This window comes from Lontra canadensis, unplaced genomic scaffold (assembly GCF_010015895.1).
Source record: "Lontra canadensis isolate GAN:19392208 unplaced genomic scaffold, GSC_riverotter_1.0 scaffold33, whole genome shotgun sequence".
NCBI classification, from domain to species: domain Eukaryota; kingdom Metazoa; phylum Chordata; class Mammalia; order Carnivora; family Mustelidae; genus Lontra; species Lontra canadensis.
Genome location: NW_022631027.1, coordinates 20,022,868 through 20,040,445, shown reverse-complemented (window position 1 = coordinate 20,040,445; position 17,578 = coordinate 20,022,868). Strand labels below are relative to the sequence as shown.

At 40.8% G+C, this 17,578-nt stretch overlaps 1 protein-coding gene and 1 pseudogene across 1 annotated transcript in view; one reads left to right on the top strand and one right to left on the bottom strand.

Annotated features, from left to right (window-relative positions):
- The window catches only part of FAM102B (family with sequence similarity 102 member B), an 88,640-nt gene that overhangs the window by 17,949 nt on the left and 53,113 nt on the right, over nt 1-17,578 (bottom strand). Inside the window, exons 3-5 of the mRNA XM_032867265.1 lie at nt 9,320-9,349; nt 6,294-6,410; nt 2,222-2,268 (exon numbers count right to left, since the gene is read on the bottom strand). Of these exons, the coding sequence (XP_032723156.1) occupies nt 2,222-2,268; nt 6,294-6,410; nt 9,320-9,349 (194 nt within the window). The remainder of the gene's footprint in view (nt 1-2,221; nt 2,269-6,293; nt 6,411-9,319; nt 9,350-17,578) is intronic.
- LOC116873432 lies at nt 11,157-12,114 on the top strand (annotated as a pseudogene).

The window sequence follows — 17,578 nt, the reverse complement described above, 5'->3', positions numbered from 1 at the left end:
GCTCGATCTCCCCTCCCTGAGATCATGACCTGAGATGAAATCAAGAGTCAGACACTCAACTGACTGAGCCACTCACAAGCCCCTGGACGTTACTATTAAAAACATGAAGTTGATACACAGGGAAATAATTCAGGTTTCCTTTTCTAAATATATTTTTCTCAGATATTCAAATAATATATAATTAACTTTTTTTTTGGTCTTCTGGACTGCTAATGAGCAATCCTACTACCTCTTCCCATTCTGTTCACTCTCCTACACTCTGAGGACTTCCGCACATCTTTCCTCAAACCCCCATCTCCGTCTTTCCCATCCCCACTCCTCAGTGATCATCTTGTTTCCTATTTCACTAAGAAATCAGGAACAATTTGAAAATAAGTTCTATTTGCTTCCACTTTTCATATACCTGCACCTGAAGCCTATTCTCTACCTTCATTCCTCTTGACAGTCCAAGGACACTGTCTAGTCCTTTTGCTCTTCTGTACCATATCTCACCTTCTCTATTGAACCATTCCTATCAGTACACAAATATCCTGAACTATCTTCCATCTTAAAACACTCCAAAGACCTGCCCTTGACCCTGTATCCTCATTTTATTTGTAACCCCATTTTCTGTTCCTTTTTTTTTTTTTTGCAGCAAAATTCCTCATAAGAATTGTTTATATTTTCTCCAATTTCTCTCTTCCCAAGCCTTCTTTACCTCACTCCAATAAGGCTGCAGGCTCATAGCATTCTACTGAAGTGCTTGTTGAAGGCACCAATGGTCTCTGTACTGCAGATCCAAAGGTCAATTCTCAGTCCTCATCTTCCGTGATCCACATCCATGGTGTGGGACAGAGCTGATTAATCTCTCCGTTTTGAAACACCTCCTTCACTTGGTTTTCAGGCCAGTCCTCTCCTTTGGTTCCTTCCTCCTTTCTCACAGTTGTTCCTTTGCTGGTTCTTTCCCGTCTCTCCCATCTCCAACACACTGGGGTGTCCCACCCCTCAGTCTGTGTTCTTTTTCTTTATTTATGCTCACTCCATCTGGGTCATTTAATCAAATCTCATGGCTTTAACTACTATCTATGTGCTGATGACGTCATGTTTTCCAAATGTCTATCTCTAGCCTGGGCCTCCCCACCGAACTCTGTAGTGCCATATCCAACTGCCTACTTGAGGTGCCTGGCTGGTTGTTAAATAGGGATCTCCAACATAACATGTCCAACACCTAAGCTCCCAACCTCCAACCTTGCCTCTCAGAGGCTCTCTCCTTTCAATAAATGAGTTACTCTGGCCCTAAACCTTGGACTACTGGAACAGCCTCCTAACTCATCTACCTATTTCTGACCTTGCTCCCATCATTGTTCCCACAAATTGTCTATTCTCTACCTAGCAGCCGTAAGTCAGATAATTTTAGTCCCCTACTCTAAACTCTCCAGTAGCTTTTTATCTCAGGTTATAAGTAGCCAAGGAGACTCTTTATTATCTGATCCCATTTCTTATCCCCCATCTCCCCCTTCTCTCTGTTCTAGACATACTGGTCTCCCAGCAGCCTGTTGGACATACCAAACACACTTCTCCCTGAGGCCTTTGTCCCTGTTTCCTCTACTTCAAATGCTCTTTCCCCAAATATCTGCATGGTGTGCTTCCCCCCTCCTTCAGGTCTCTGCTTAAACACCATCTCTGCCAGGGAAGACTTTCTTTTTTGACTACTCTCTCTATAAAACAGCAACCTTTCTCCCCACATGCCCCCTACCCTGCATTATTTTTCTCCAAAACACTCTCCACCATCTTTATATTATACATTTATTTCTTAGATTACTGTTTTCCTCTTAAGAATATATGCTCCAAGATATCAGGGACGGTCTTTTTTTTTTTTTTTCTCTTCTCATTGCTGTTTCTCTAGAGTCTAGAATAGGGCCTAGCACATGGTAAGGCATTTAACAAGTATTTGTTGAAGACATGACTAAGTTCATAGAGATCAAATTAAAAAACTTAATTTGTATAGTTTCACCCAAAACTTGAAGATGATGAAAGATCTACAGCCTAAATAAATTTAGAGTGTGGGGAGCTCATTTGGTAAACGGTTAATAGTAATTTCTATGTAGGTCAGGCAGTCTCCTTGGAAAAGAATGGTCCCTTTCTGGGTAAACAATACAATACATGAATGTAAAAATTTAAACAAAAGAAAATCACTATTATACTTTCAGATAAATAATTCATTTACTGAGAATCAACTTACGTTTTAAAACACGGGTCACCAGACATCAGCTGCATACTGATCAAAACCTGGGTATTAGAAAAAGAAATATGATTACAAAAGTCCCCTTGAGAGAAGCCATGCTCTGCTAACCCACACCTCCCCCACAGAACCTAGGCCAGTATTTCCTACTTAGAGATTATTTGATAAAGCAATTGCAGAATTGAGTTACATCCAGTATTAAATTGCTGCTTGTTTATACAGACCATTTTCCAACATTCAAAACTTGGTAATGGCAAAAATCGGTGCTAGAAAGGTGGAAAGGGAGAGCAAGTGCCACAATGTGATGCCCCGCGGGGGTGCACTGGTCGCCCTGGTCTCCCAGATTCCTATGGTGTTTCGGTGTCTGGAATGTTTCCCTCCAACCTGCCATGTCGATGCTTCAAGGGGAGCTTGTGGGGGCTTGTGAGAGAAGAATGCTTCTGGCCTTTGCTCTATCTTTAGAACAGAATTTAGGGGCATCTGGTTAAGTGGGCTCAGTCGGTTAAGTGTCTGCCTTCAGCTCAGTTCATGATCCCAGACTCCTGGGATCAAGCCCTGCATCAGTCTCCCTGCTCAGCGGGAAGCCTGCTTCTCCCTCTCCCACTCCCCCTGCTTGTGGTTCCCTCTCTTGCTGTGTCTCTCTCTGTCCAATAAATTAAAAAATCTTAAAAAAAAAAACAAAACAGAATTTAAAGTTTTATTAATGCTTTCTGAAATGTTACTTTTCTCTACTTGCTGATGGTCTCTTAAGACTCGGCTGTAGGATCTTGTTTTGTTCTTGCAGGAAAAATAATGGTAATAGCAGGAATAACAACAATGTTGACAGCAATTTTGATTTGAGAATTGTGTGCCAGGCATAAGCTAAGTGTTGTATGTTGCATAATTTCATTTACTGTTCAAAACTCCAGTGAGAGACTCATACTTTCCTTTTAAGCTCAGGAGACAAAGTGATATTTTCACTATCAGGTAGCTAATAAAGGGTAGATCTGAGATATCAAACTAGGACTGCATAATACTGAAACTCATGGTCTTTATGAAGAAGAGAATATTTATTTATGTGCATATTTTCTACCTAGTGGCTGACATATATCCTCATAGAACCTCATTTCTTTCTTATTTCTTCACCTCTGTACCTCTACTACTGTTCTTTTTCTGAGCGCTACACTTATTAAATGTGGGACCTGAGCCAGCTGTGCGGGCATCCTTATCCCCTCCACTTTCATAGAACTCCACAGTCTGGTTTCTAACTATGTAAAAACAGCACTCTTGAGTATCCCGAATGTCTCAGAAGGGATGGAGATGGTACATGCAGCTTGTAAGATATTGTGTGGGGAAGGAGAACAGAAAGAGTGGGATAGCGGTTGGAGGAGGTATTTGTTTTAAATACAGTAGATATGAGAGCTGTTTCTTCATATGTTAATGAGCATAATTCACTGGAGAAAGAGATGGTTAGGAAAAGGGATAGTCCAAGCTGCAAAGCTCTTGATCAGGCAAGATTTGGACTCTAGCACTTAAGAGGAAGGAGTGACTTTGGACAGGGAGAGGGACATTTCCTTCATTGTTATGGGGGCAGAAGGGATAACAGGGCTGGAAAGACAGGAAGAATTGTAAATTCTGCAACAGGAAGATGAAGGAATTTGAATCTAATGACTTGTTTTCTCCATAAAGGATAAAGTAGGACCACTAGCTGAGAATAAGGGTGGTGTGTAGAGATCTGAGAAGAAAGAAGGTATAAAATAGAGTATTTGGTAACTGGGAAAGGACGCTTACAAAGGAAGGAGAGTTGCTTGATGGCAGGGAGCAAGACTGTAGGAACAGCAGCTGGATGGTTGTGTGATCTTCTCCAGCAACATTCGAAAATTAGGATGCAGGCCCAGAGAGGATAGTTGAAGTTGAGTTTAACTGGGGTTAGGGATTCGCTGGGAGAGAGCGATGAGGGAGATGGGCAAAGGAGTAAGACGTATTTTTATTTGAGAGAAAGAGAGAGAGAGCACAAGCAGGGGGAGCAGCAGAGGGAGAGGGAGAAGTAGGCTCCCCACTGAGCAGAGAGCCTGACATGGGGCTCGATCCCAGGACCCTGGCAACATGACCTGAGCTGAAGGCAGACGCTTAAGCGACTGGGCCACCCAGGTGCCCCACAAGTGTTTTTAAGCATAAGGGAATCATGGATTCTGGAATCTAAGCTGGATAAAGAGGGAAGTGGAAGGAAGTGGAGGCTGGTAGACAGGGGGAGAACTGTAAGGTGAAGGACAGCTAAGTGAGCAGTAGACTAAGAGGACTGGAAATGTAAGAGACAAAAGTAGCAGAGGGGAATACCCCAGTGGTGAAGTTTCTAGAGATAGAAAAGTCTAGAGTTTGGCCATGGGGGAAGGAATTGAGAAGAAGAAAAAGAAAAGGATGCTGGAGAAGGGTAGTTTAAAGAACAGAGAGGCCTCTCACACAAAAAAGATTAGCTCGAAGGAAAGAATGCATAGTGAAGACAGTCCACAAGGACAGATCACCCACCAGATGGTGAAGCCACCAAAACATGATGACAGAAGGGATGGAAAGAGAATCTGTGAGCCAAGAGCTAAGTCATCAACGAGCAGGAGAGAGAAGTTAACTAGGTGGCCAGGAGATGACAGAGCTCAGGCAGGGAGAGAGTGTGAGCGTTAAATGGTGTGATTTATAGAAGAGTAAGTTATGAGGTGCCTGGGTGGCTCAGTCAGTTGAGTGTCTGACTCTTGGATTTAGCTCAGGTCTTGATCTCAGGGTTGTGAGATCGAGCCCCACATCGGGCTCTCTGCTCAGTGTGGGGTCTGCTTGAGAGTCATTCTCTCTCTCTCTCTCTCTCTCTGTGCCTACCCCAACTTGTGCATGCGTGTTCTTGCACTCAAAAAAAAAAAAAAAAAAAAAAGGCAAGTTCTTTATAGGACCAAATGGGAGAGATCGTGTGAAAGGGTCAATGGGGAGCCAGAGGAAACTACTCCAGGAGCTGGCCCTAAGAAATGGGGTTAGGATGGTGGAGTCTGAAATTAGTAACTTATTTCAATTTCCAACGAAGACACTATAATTCAGAGAAGGATTATAAATCTTCTTATATGGCAAATATGAAGAAACTGAATTTAGTGGCTTGTTTGGGGATGAGTCTAAGACTGAACAGTGTAGTCTGTTCCTTCTGAGTCTGGTGCTTAGACAGCAGGGTAACATGAAAAGACCACTGACTCTACACGATAGAAGATACGCATTCTGGTCTCTGCTCTGCCACCGATGACTTTAGTGAGACACTTAACCTGAGACTCAGCTTCTTCATCTGGAATCTACCCTATCCATCACTGTTTATGTCGTACAGGTATATGCAACTGCTCTGAAATTTTGTTTACTGAAAATGAAGTTTGAAAAGTGTAGTTGTTGGGGAATTCTTTGCTCCACTAACTTCTGACCATCCAGTTTTTATTCTGAATTATTTTCCTTTTTTAATGTTAGATAACTTACCATCATGGGGTAACCTAACTAAAATACAGTAAAAAGTTTGTCCAGTGAGTCTTACTAGGTGCAAGGTGCTTTATAAACATTTTCTCAATTGGTCTCATTTAATACCCTCATCAACTCTCTCAAGTGTATGTTATCCTCTGTGGCCAACGAGAATAGGAGGCTGCTGATGGTACTTAGAAACAAGAGGGCAGAAGCCTAAAGTGAGTTTCACCTGTCATTTACTAGTTATAGGAAAGCCCAGTGACTTCTCTGCACGCACCACAGATGCTTGGGAAGTCACTCTTTGGGAGCGACATTTTTAAGGTCTTCACTCCTCATGCTCCTTACTCTCTATGAGCCCTTACGCTGTAGCAGTTGCATGTACTACTTCCTGAACGTTCATAGCTCCAGAAATACCTTGGATCATGAAGGTGAACATTTGTTACTTTCACTGCTTCTATGATTTGGGAAGCTTTTCCCCTAGACGGTGAGTATTTCAGTGGCGTGGTCAGCTTATGATCTCATGCCGATCCCATCTTGCCCTTGACTGTATATACCTATGCTTATTTAAAGGTGGAGATTCTCATTTGTTGACATGTAAATCTCAAAACGTGCTTACTTTAAGAATGGAATTATCCTGTCTTGTATTTTTGGTATCATAGCCTTCCAGTAAACAGCGACGAGTGGTATTTCCTGATCCAGCAAACTCTGCCAGGTTTAGATCTGCAAAGCCCAGCTATGAAAAGAAAGGGAATTATATTAATAGAATATCTACTAGGCTTCTATCATATTCTCCTTAAAATAAACATTCAACCCATGTTCTAGACAAGTTTTCTCAAAATCAGTCATTTGCAATTTTGGCCATCTTAACAGTATCTGCTTTATTATTTGCTTAATGTGTGTCTTTAGATTGACTCGCTTCTTCTGTAAAAATGTGTTAAGTATTCTAATCTTGTCTTAGGCAATTCGATCTCAAATCACATATTTGATGTGCTAAATAAATTTTTTTTCTGTACACACTGAAATACGTAACTGTTGAAGTAGAAATGATGTTTATCAAACAATTAAAATCATTGCAAGGAGCAGTGGTACTCACCCCACACTGTGGGAAATAGTAGCAGACCAATCATGATCATTTGCATATTCATAAAGAAAACTGATCAGACTTTCTTCTCCCTATTCTGGCTCTGGCTCCATGCCCAGTTAACCACTGGTGACTGCAAACAGTTGCAGGTTATTAAATTCTTACTTTCCATGCAAGAAATAGAATGATTTAAGTTTTCTTCAGTATAAGCCCCTACTCCTTCACCACATTCCACAGCATTTGCTTTGCTGATCACACTTAAGCTAAATCCCTTCTTATGAAACCTTTTCCCCTTCCCCAAAACTGTGCCCTACAACAACACTCTATGCTGCTCTCCAAAAGTTTAGATCAATCCTCTTACTTCCTCTCATTACTACTCAGGTTCAATCCCCATTTTCTTTCTTTCTTTCTTTTTTTTTTTTTTTTTGAAGATTTTATTTATTTATTTGACAGGCAGAGATCACAAGCAGGCAGAGAGGCAGGCAGAGAGAGGAAGGGAAGCAGGCTCCCCGCCAACCAGAGAGCCTGATGTGGGGCTCGATCCCAGGACCCTGAGATCATGACCTGAGCCGAAGGCAGAGGCTTTAACCCACTGAGCCACCCAGGCACCCGAGAAAACACATTCTTATTAAAAAAAAAAAAAAAAGTTTAAGTGCTAGAATGGAAGAAGGCACAGTTACAAGACAGAAAGGAAAAGAAAATTTCTCAGGGGAAGGGATGACTAAACTGAATGTTTAATGCTGTATAAGTTGACAGGACAAGGGAAGGGGGAAGCATATGCATGGCAGAGAAAATATCAAGTCACAAGGCAAAGAGCATAAAAGAGCAGAGTACATTCCAGGAGGTTTCTGAGGGCAGTAAGTCTGAAGCACAAGAATTAAGTGAGTGTGAGTGTGAGCATGTACAGATGATGTCCAAGACGGGTCTAAATGCTAGCTAAATACTTTTCATCTCATTTTCCTTTACAGGCAATAGATAGCTGCTGAAGGACTAAAAGTGGGGGAATGATCATGTCTGAATTTCAGAATGATCATATGGCAATAACATAGAGGACGGATAGAGGGAGACAACAGAGGCAGAGAATAAAAGAGGCCAGTGCAGGTTTTAAGTAAGAAATAATGAAGGCATAACCTAAGGCACCTGCCTTGTGAATGGAGAGAAGGGATGGTTTTTAAATAAGGGAGAAATCAGGATTTGTCAACTGCAGCAGACCTGTTTTTTGCCTCCCCACCATCATCCAATGTTCTTATATTCCTTGTTAGCAGAGCCCTGATTTTATTCAAATGTCCACCCTTAGCTCATCCATGTGCAAAAGGAAAGTAGCCCAACCTTTAGCTCATTGTCAAATTGATGAGTCTAAGCTAGCCATGGCAATCCATTCCTACCACCCATGCCTGGTTTAGGAGTGGCCATATCATCCAGTTGTAGCCAATGAAAGTTACGGGGAAATCTTCTGAGGGCCAACTAGGAAAAGTTTTCTCACTCAGAGATTTCCTCACTCAGCTGGATTTTGTTGTATGTGAATGTGTGGACTAAAACTCAACCCACCTGGTGATCATGAGAAGAGCTGGGCAAGGATAAAATCATGACACAGTGAATGCAAGAATGAAAAGAGAAAAGTAACATGGGTTCTTGATGACATCCTTTAGTCAGTGGATTAACTACTACTGGAGCAGCTCTAGCTCACATCTGCAGCTCTGTTTCATATCTACTTGCTCTGTGAAATTAAAAACAAAACAAAACAAAAAAACCCCTCTAGGTGAAGAGGGTATTCTGTTACTTGTAGCAAAGAACATCCTAACTGACACTGCAACCACATAGTTTTAAGGACTTAAGAGTTGATGGTTAAGCTGGTATCCTGGCGCAGATGACTGAATCGACAGAGATACCATCAGAGATGAAAATAAAAGAGGAGTATGTACGTCTCCGGCAGTATTACTAATTCCTTCTATTCATCAAAAAGGTGAGCACACAAATCATTAGTAATTCCATATAGCTAGTAGAAGTATAAAGAATTGTAGTGATCATGTACTACAGACTGCTAAGAGAACAAAGAGGAGAGGTCCTATTCCACTGAGGGGTGAGGGGAGGCAGGATTAGTAACACTTCCCAGGGGAGACGGTATTAACAGATGCTATTACTTAATGGAAACCAGAGATCATCTTCTAGTAGGGAAGCTGAAATGTAAGAATAACATCCTATAATCAGTTTTTAGGAAGAATGTGCCTATAATTTATTGCTGGATCCAACTCTTCAATCTTCAAGTTGCTTTATTTAAAAACAGCCAACTTGGGGTGCCTGGGTGGCTCAGTCAGTTAAGCATCTGACTCTCAATTTCATCTCCGGTCATGATCTCTGGGCTGTGGGATGGAGCCCTGCTTAGTGGGGAGTCTGCTCTTTCCCCCACTTGCACTCTCTAAAATAAATAAAATCTCAAAAAAAAAAAATAAAAACAGCCAACCTGAATAGCAATTAGAAGAGCAAACCATTTAATTTTTAAACTTATAAGTAGCAGTGAATAATATTACAATTTCCAAAAGAGTTAAAAAACATCTACTTACCTTTGCATAAGCTTTTCCACCTTTCAATTCCTGTGAAAGATAAAAAACACTATAAGGATATCATATGATTAAAGATTTAAAATTAGGAACAACTGGGTGGCTCAGTCGGTTAAGTGTCTGCCTTAGGCTCAGGTCATGATCCCAGGGTCCTAGGATCAAGTCCCACCCACATCGGGCTCCCTGCTGAGTGGGGAGGTTGCTTCTCCTTCTGCCTGCTGCCTCCCGTTTGTGCTCTCTCTCTCTCTGACAAATAAAATGAATAAAATCTTTAAAAAAATAGAGATTTAAAATTAAACACATATAAAATAATCCTGAAGTAGATATTTACATATTTACATGCTTAATAAATATTGACAGTAAATTTCTAATGATCCTAAATTCAACTATTTGGATGGCTACCCTACCCTCATCCCCCAAATTGTCAGAAGTTTGAGAATTTAACTTAAATCTGGAAAAGGGAAATGGTAAGAAGACAAGCTAATTTTTAATCTATTCTGAAGAAGAAATTGCCAAAAAGTATCCTAGATGCACTGTAAGAACCCAAATCATCAAAGAAAGGTTAAATTATTTACTTATTAGTAAGTACGTGAATGAAATTGTGGAAAGATTTTATTGAGTTGAAACTCCCGCCCCAAAGACAACTATTGTTACCAACTTTTAGGCACAAACCCAAAGATGCCTTTTACTCAAATGTACCATACTACATACACTGTTATTTTTTTTCTTTTAATGATTTTGTTTATTTATTTGACAGAGAAAGAGACAGCAAGAGAGGGAACACAAGCAGTGGGAGTGGGAGAGCAGGCTTCTTGCAGAGCAGGGAGCCAGATGTGGGGTTCGATTCCAGGACTGTGGGATCGTGACCTAAGCTGAAGGCAGACGTTTAACTGACTGAACCACCCAGGTACCCCTACACACACTGTTTTATATCTTACTTTCTTCTACTTATATACGATATTGTCCATGTTAATATAAATATATATATGTGTGTACGTGTGTGTATATATATATATACACACACACACACACACAAATAATACCCATGTTAGTATAGTAGACTCCCTCCTAACTAATGTGAACAAGACTGGCCAAAGTAAAAAATAATTAAAAAAAATGTATAGGCATCTTGACATTTTATTTTATTTGAAACACATAACTATACAATAATTTGCCAAATTTCTGGATTTAGGACACTGCACAGTTGTGAGAATTAAGTGTAAAACACTTAAAACAAAGCCCAGCATACAATATATCCTCTATGTGTGTTTGCCATTACAATTAGGGTCAGAATCTCCTCTCCCGACTCACTTTAAAAAAATTAGTTTTAGGTTACAACACAGTGATTTGACAATTCCAAATATTACGCAATGCTCATCATGGTAAGTGTAGTCACCATCTGTCACCATACAATGCAATTACAAAATTAGTAATGATATTCCCCATGCTGTACTTTTCATCTCTGTGACTTATTTATTTTATGACTGGAAGTTTGTACCTCGTAATCTCCTTCACCTATTTCAACCATCCCCTCATCCCCCTCCCCTCTGGCAGCCACCAGTGTGTTCTCTGTACTTATGATTCTGTTTCTGGTTTTTGTTTGTTTTGTTTTGTTTTTTAGATTCCATGTAGAAGTGAAATCATACAGTATTTGTCTTTCTCTGATATTTCACTTAGCACAACACCCTCTAGGTCCATCCACGTTGTTGCAAATAGCAAGAGTTCATTTTTTTGAATACCATTTCCATCTTTAAAGTAGTGAATCTAAGCTCTCTGCTCCTCCCTGTTTGACAGACAGCTACATCTTAGAGTGCAGTGCCAGCTGCGTCCCTAAGACACAATGGTGAACATCATAATAAATGGATTTGGCTTTACTGGGCACCTGGTCACCAGGGCTGCTTTTAACTCTGGCAAAGTGGATACTGTCACCATCAATGACCCTTCATTCACCTCAGCTGCACTGTCTACATGTTCCAGTATGATTCTACCCACAGCAAAGTCAATGGTACAGTCAAGGCTGGGAACAGGAAACTTGTCATCCATGGAAAACCTATCTCTATCTTCCAGGAGTGATACCCTGTCACCATCAAATGGGGTGATGCTGGTGCTGAGTATGTTGTGGAGTCCACTGGGGTCTTCACCACCATGGGGAAGGCTGGAGCTCACTTGAAGGGTGGGGCCAAGAGGGTCATCATCTCTGCCCCTCCTGTTGATGCTTCCATATTTGTAATGGGCATGAGCCATGAGAAGTATGGCAACCCCCTCAAGACTGTCAGCAATGCCTTCTGCGCCACCAACTGCTTGGCCCTTCTGCCTAAAGTCATTCTTGACAACTTTGGCATCATGGAGGGACTCATGATTCATGACTCCATGCCATCAGTGCCACCCAGAAGACTGTGATGGACTCTCTGAGAAGCTGCCGCATGATGATTGAGAGAGACTACCCAGAACATCATCCCTGCTTCTACTGGTGCTGCCAAAGCTGTAGGCAAGATCATCCCTGAAGTGAATGAGAAACTCACTGGCATGGCCTTCTGTGTCTCCACCTGCAACACGTCAATCATGGATCTGACCTACTGCTTGGAGAAAGCTGCCAAATATGATGACATCAAGAAGGTGGTGAAGTGGTGAAGCAAACATCAGAGGGCCCCATCAAGGGCATCCTGGGCTACAATGAGGACCAGGTTGTCTCCTGTGACTATAACAGTGACACCCATTCTTCCACCTTTGATGTTGGCATTGGTCTCCAAGACCACTTTGTCTAGCTCATTTCCTAGTATGACAGTGAATTTGGCTATAGCAACCAGGTGATGGACATTATCATCCACATGGCCTCCAAGGAGTAAGAGCCCCCTGGACCATTAGTCCCAGCAGAACAAGAAGAGGGAGGCCCTCAGCTGCTGGGAGTTCTTGCCCTAACTCATCCCCCAACATATTGAGAATCTCCTGACCTCTGAACAGTTTCCATCCCAGACCCCATGAAGAAGGGGAGGGACTTGGGGAACCCTAACTTGTCATGTGCCATCAATGTACATGTACCACGTACCATGTACCCAGCACCTCCCTCCCCCCAAAAAGTGGTGAATTGAAATAAGATGAGCAGCAATCTATGGTAAACTCAATTATTTATGAATATTTGCTGCCCTTCCCCTTTCCTGTTCCACTGATGTCTGGCGTGGCCATGCCACTAAATCTGCCCCATTATGAATTATTGAATTATTCTTACTATGTTATTGTCATATTCCTTAAGAGCACACTTCACTAAATAAAACAAAACTTTCTCCAGATGATCCTTGTCTCTTCTAGCTAATTCTTTGCTTCCCTCTACAGCTAAACTGCTCAAAAATTTTTCAATTTGCTATATTCCCAATCTCTATTCAATCTACTTCTAACAGGTTTTTGTCCTCATTTTCCCCTCTGCAATGGTTCTTAAGATTACCAATGTTGTCCATTTTTGTTAAAGCCCAAAGGCTCCATCTCCATCTTACTTAACCCCCCAAGAACATCTGACAAACTTGGCCACTCCACCTCCTTTCTTAAATGATTTTCTTTTCTAACATTCCATTGTGCCACAATTACCTGGTTTTACTCCTATCTCACTGGCTGTTCCTCCTCACTTCCATTTGCTGGACCTACTTCTGTATTCAACCTCTGTAGAAAGAATGCTAGCTGTACTCCAACTATCCATTCCTCTGCTCTCTGAAGTAACAGAAGACTGTATTTTTACGTGGGCATCTGGCACCCCAAAATAATGACAATAATTAAAAAAATTTTTTTAATTTAAATTCAATTTAAGTAACATATAGTGTATTATTAGTTTCAGAGGTAGAATTCAATGCTTCATCAGTTGCATACAACACCCAGTGCTCAGTACATCACATGCCCTTCTTAATACCCAAGCCCAGTTACCCCATCCCCCCACCCACCTCCCCTTCAGCAACCCTCAGTTTGTTCCCTATAGAGTCTCTTATGGTTTGCCTCCCTGTTTTAATCTTATTTATCTTTTCCTTCCCCTATGTTCATCTGTTTTTTAAATTCCACATACAAGTGACATCATGTGGTATTATGACAACATTTTCTACCTTCCTGTTGTGCTATGGCAGTGTGACTAAGAACTCACCAAAAGGATGTAAGAAGTGATACATATGAATTCTTGCTCATCTCCTGCTAACTGTAATTTATACTACCTCTGAGTGTTGGAATGATCCAGGATTTGGTTTAGGGCTTGTTATCTTCTATGTCTATACTTAAGTCTGTAGCTACTGTTTTGTTTGTTTGTTTTGAGAGAGAGTGAGAGGGAGAGAGAATCCCAAGCAGGCTCCATTCTCAGTGCGGAGCCTGATGTTGGGCTCCATCTCACAACCCTGAGATCATGACCTGAGCCGAAACCAAGATGGAAACTTAACTGACCAAGCCAACCAGGCATCCCAGACCTGTAGCTTTAAATAAAAACTGTATGCTGGAAACTTTCATGTCTCTGTCTCTAGTCTGACTTCTCCCCTGAGTGCCAAACCGGTATCTTTAAATGACTACTGGACATTCCTACTTGGTATCTCATAGACACTTCCAATGTAACATGACCAAAATAGGCCTGCTGATTTCTGCTTATCAGTCCCCAAAATTATTTCACTCTGAGCTCTTGTCATTTCAATAAATAGTATAATTATCTTCTTATATGCTCAGGCAAAGGTCTAAGATTTATCCTCAATTTTTTCCCCTCATTTACCACATCCAATCCATTAGTGGGGGTCTACCTCCAGAAACACATCCCAAATTATACAGTCTCTTTGGTTATAACTCCATGGCAATATAAGTATTATTCACATGAACCATCCCCACCACCTATGTGGTCTATCTGCAATGCATCCTCTACACATTATCAAAACTGATCTTTGAAGATCATATCTCTCCTTAGTAAAATCCTCAAATGGATTCCAACTGTAATTAGAATAAAATCCAAACTCCTTACCATGTCCTATAGGGCCCTATACGATCTAGTGCCTCCGTCCTCATCACCAAGAACTTTCCCTCTCCATCTTTTCCATCTTCCAACCTGATTGGTCTTCCATCATTTAAACAGGACAGATTTGGGACGCCTGGGTGGCTCAGTGGGTTAAAGCCTCTGCCTTCGGCTCAGGTCATGATCTCAGGGTACTGGGATCGAGCCCCGCATCGGGCTCTCTGCTCCCAGGGAGCCTGCTTCCCCCTCTCTCTCTGCCTGCCTCTCTGCCTGCTTGTGATCTCTGTCAAGTAAATAAATAAAATCTTAAAAAAAAAAAAAAAGACAGATTTGTTGTTTAACCTAAATGGGGTTTATAATACTTTTCAATCTGTGGCTTGATATTTTTCATCTTTTTAGAACATTCTCAGCCACAATCTCTTTCCACTCCCTCTAAGGCTCCAATTACATATATTAGACCTTTATACTATTTCTCATGTCTTAATTCTTTTTTGTATTTTCTACTCTCTTTCTGTGATTTTGTCTGGGTATTTTCTTTTGTCTTATTTTCCAGTTTACCAAACCTCTCTTCAGTTTTGGTAAGCCTACTGTTAAAGCCATCTGTTGAGATTTATTTTTATCTATTTAGCTTTATTATTAAAAATAATTTTTTTAAAGTAATCTCTACACCCAACATGGGGCTCAAACTCACAACCCCAAGACTAAGAGTCCCATGCTCTACCAACCAAGCCAGCTGCGTGCCCCTTGTCTATTTATTTTAAATTTTAGTTATTTCATTTATCAGTTCTAAAATTCAATTTTTTTTATAGTTTCTGGTTCTCCAATAAAATTCCCCATATTGTTCACTCATTATAGTTTGTCTCTGATCTTCCTAAAACCTGTATCTTCCATGAGTCTGTTTTCATTATCTATTTTCCTTTTGATTTCTGGTCATGCAGTCATGTCTTTTGGATGCTTGGTAATTTTTGTACATGACAATTTAAGGCTCAGAATAATGTTATTTTCCTTCAGAGAAGATACATATTTGCTTCTGGCAAGTTCTGAAAGGGGCAGATCACCTTCATATAAGCAGGGATTAAGCTGATTAGAAGCTAAGTTTCAATCTTTGTATAGGCTGACCTACATCCACTACACTCCTTCTAGGCTGAAACTCTTAGGGAGTCCCAATGAAAAGTTTGGGGTATTTACAAAGGCCCTTCCTGCTGATGGGTACTGGACTCCAGTTTTTGTCCCTTTAGTCTTGTAAAATTGCTGGGATCTCAGCGAGCTTCTCCTCAGCCATTGCTTTCAGCTCAGCTTCTTAACCTTTGCTTGCAACTTAGCAAATGCTTTGAGGGGAAAAAGCAACACCAAATGTCAGGCTCATCTCTTTATCCTTCCCTTGTCTATGATTCTAAGCTTCTTAAGTCCTTTCTGCCTTGGCAGCTTCTGATGTCTTCAAGCAGCTTTTTAATATTGTGTCTAACTCTTCTGGCTGTTTTCAGAGGGACGGGTGGTCTTTAATAAGCTGGTACATTAATTTCAGAAACATAAATCCCCAGGTTTATTATAATCTTGGGGCCTGTTATGGATTGCATTGTGCATTTCTCCTCCTACTCCACCCCCTGCCAAGATATGTTGAAGTCCTAATCTTCAGTACCTTGGATGTGATCTTATTTGGATATACATAGGTAATCCAGTTAGAATATGGTCTTAATCCAGCATGACTAGTGCCCTTATTTAAAAAAAAAAAAAAAAAAAAAGGAGATCTGAACATAGTCACAGACACACACAGCAGGAAGACGATGTGAAGACACAAAAGGAGAAGGCAGCCATGTAACTGGAGTGCAGCATCTAGAAGCCAAGGAACGCCTGAACTACCAGAAGTTAGGAGAAAGGGATGGAAGCTTTACAGCATGGCCCTGCTGACACCTTGATTTTCACTTTCGACCTCCAGAACTAGAAGACAATACCTCTGTGCTGTTTTAAATTACCCAGTTTGTGGTACTTTGATAAAGCAGCTCTAGAAAACTAACACAGGGCCTTTTTACTTTCAGGTATGGGATAGTTACTTTCATGTGCCAACTTGCTGGGCCATGGGGTGCCTAGATATATGCTTAAACACTATTTCTGGCTATGTCTGTAGGGGTGTTTCTGGATAGATTAACATTTTAATCAGTCGAGGAAAGAGGAAAGCAGATTGCTTTCCTCAGTGTGGGTGGGCATCATCCAATCTGCTGAGGGTCTGAATAGAAGAAACAGGCTGAGGAAGGTTAAATTCGCTCTTTACCTGACTGTTTGAATTAGGACATCAGTTTTCTCCCACTTTAAGACTAGGACTTACACCATCAGCACTCCTAATTAAATTAACTCAGGCTTTGACTTGAAGTTACACCATTAGTTTCCTGGTTCTCAGCCCTTGGACTGAGACTGGAATTACACCATCAGCCATCTTCAGCTTGCAGATGGCAGATCGTGGGAGTTCTTGGCCTGTGTACACCAATTCCTTATAATAAATCTATATCTATATAGCTACCTCTTCACTCTATTGATTCTGTTTCTGTGGAGAACCTTGACTGTATTAGTTAATACAAGGTCCTACTCCTTTAAGAATGGTCTTTCCCTAGATCTTTATATGAGTGCCTCCTTTTCAAGTGTTACCTTTTAGAGATGTCTCCCCTAATTTTCTAAAATGATTTCCTCTCCCTGAGTTATTCTCTATTATCTCATTGTATTTTACATACAACACTTATTACCATCTGAAAACAATTTTATTTGGTTACATGCTTACTCTCTGTCTTTCCTATCACTCTTTTCGCCAGCTCCAACCAGACAACAGAGTCCTTGAAGGCAGAAACTCATTCCAGTTCACCACTGTCCTTTCAGTGCCTAGAATAGTATCTGGCACTTTCAGGAGCCATATTTGTTGACAAGTGATGGACTGCTTCCCCATGTCCTAGGCAACAGAGTGCCTTATCAAACTTTTTGATCTTTGTTAAATTTATAGGTAAAAAATGGTGCCTTATTTGTAGTTTTAACATACATGAGTGAGATTGAGTAATTTTTTGTAGGTTTGAAAGCTATTTATATTTTCCACTTTGTGAAATACATATTTCATCCTTGCCTATTTTTCTAAAGGGTTATTGATCTTTTCTTCTTATTTGAAGGAGCTCTTTCCCTCCCAAGGAAATTAGTCCTCTGACATGGTTTGCAGATGTTTTCCCTTAATTTATAGCTTTGCTTAAGGTACTTTTTCTTGCAATGCATAAAATGTTCATATAGATGAGTTTACTAATTCTTTATGGGTTCTTACTTTTATTGTC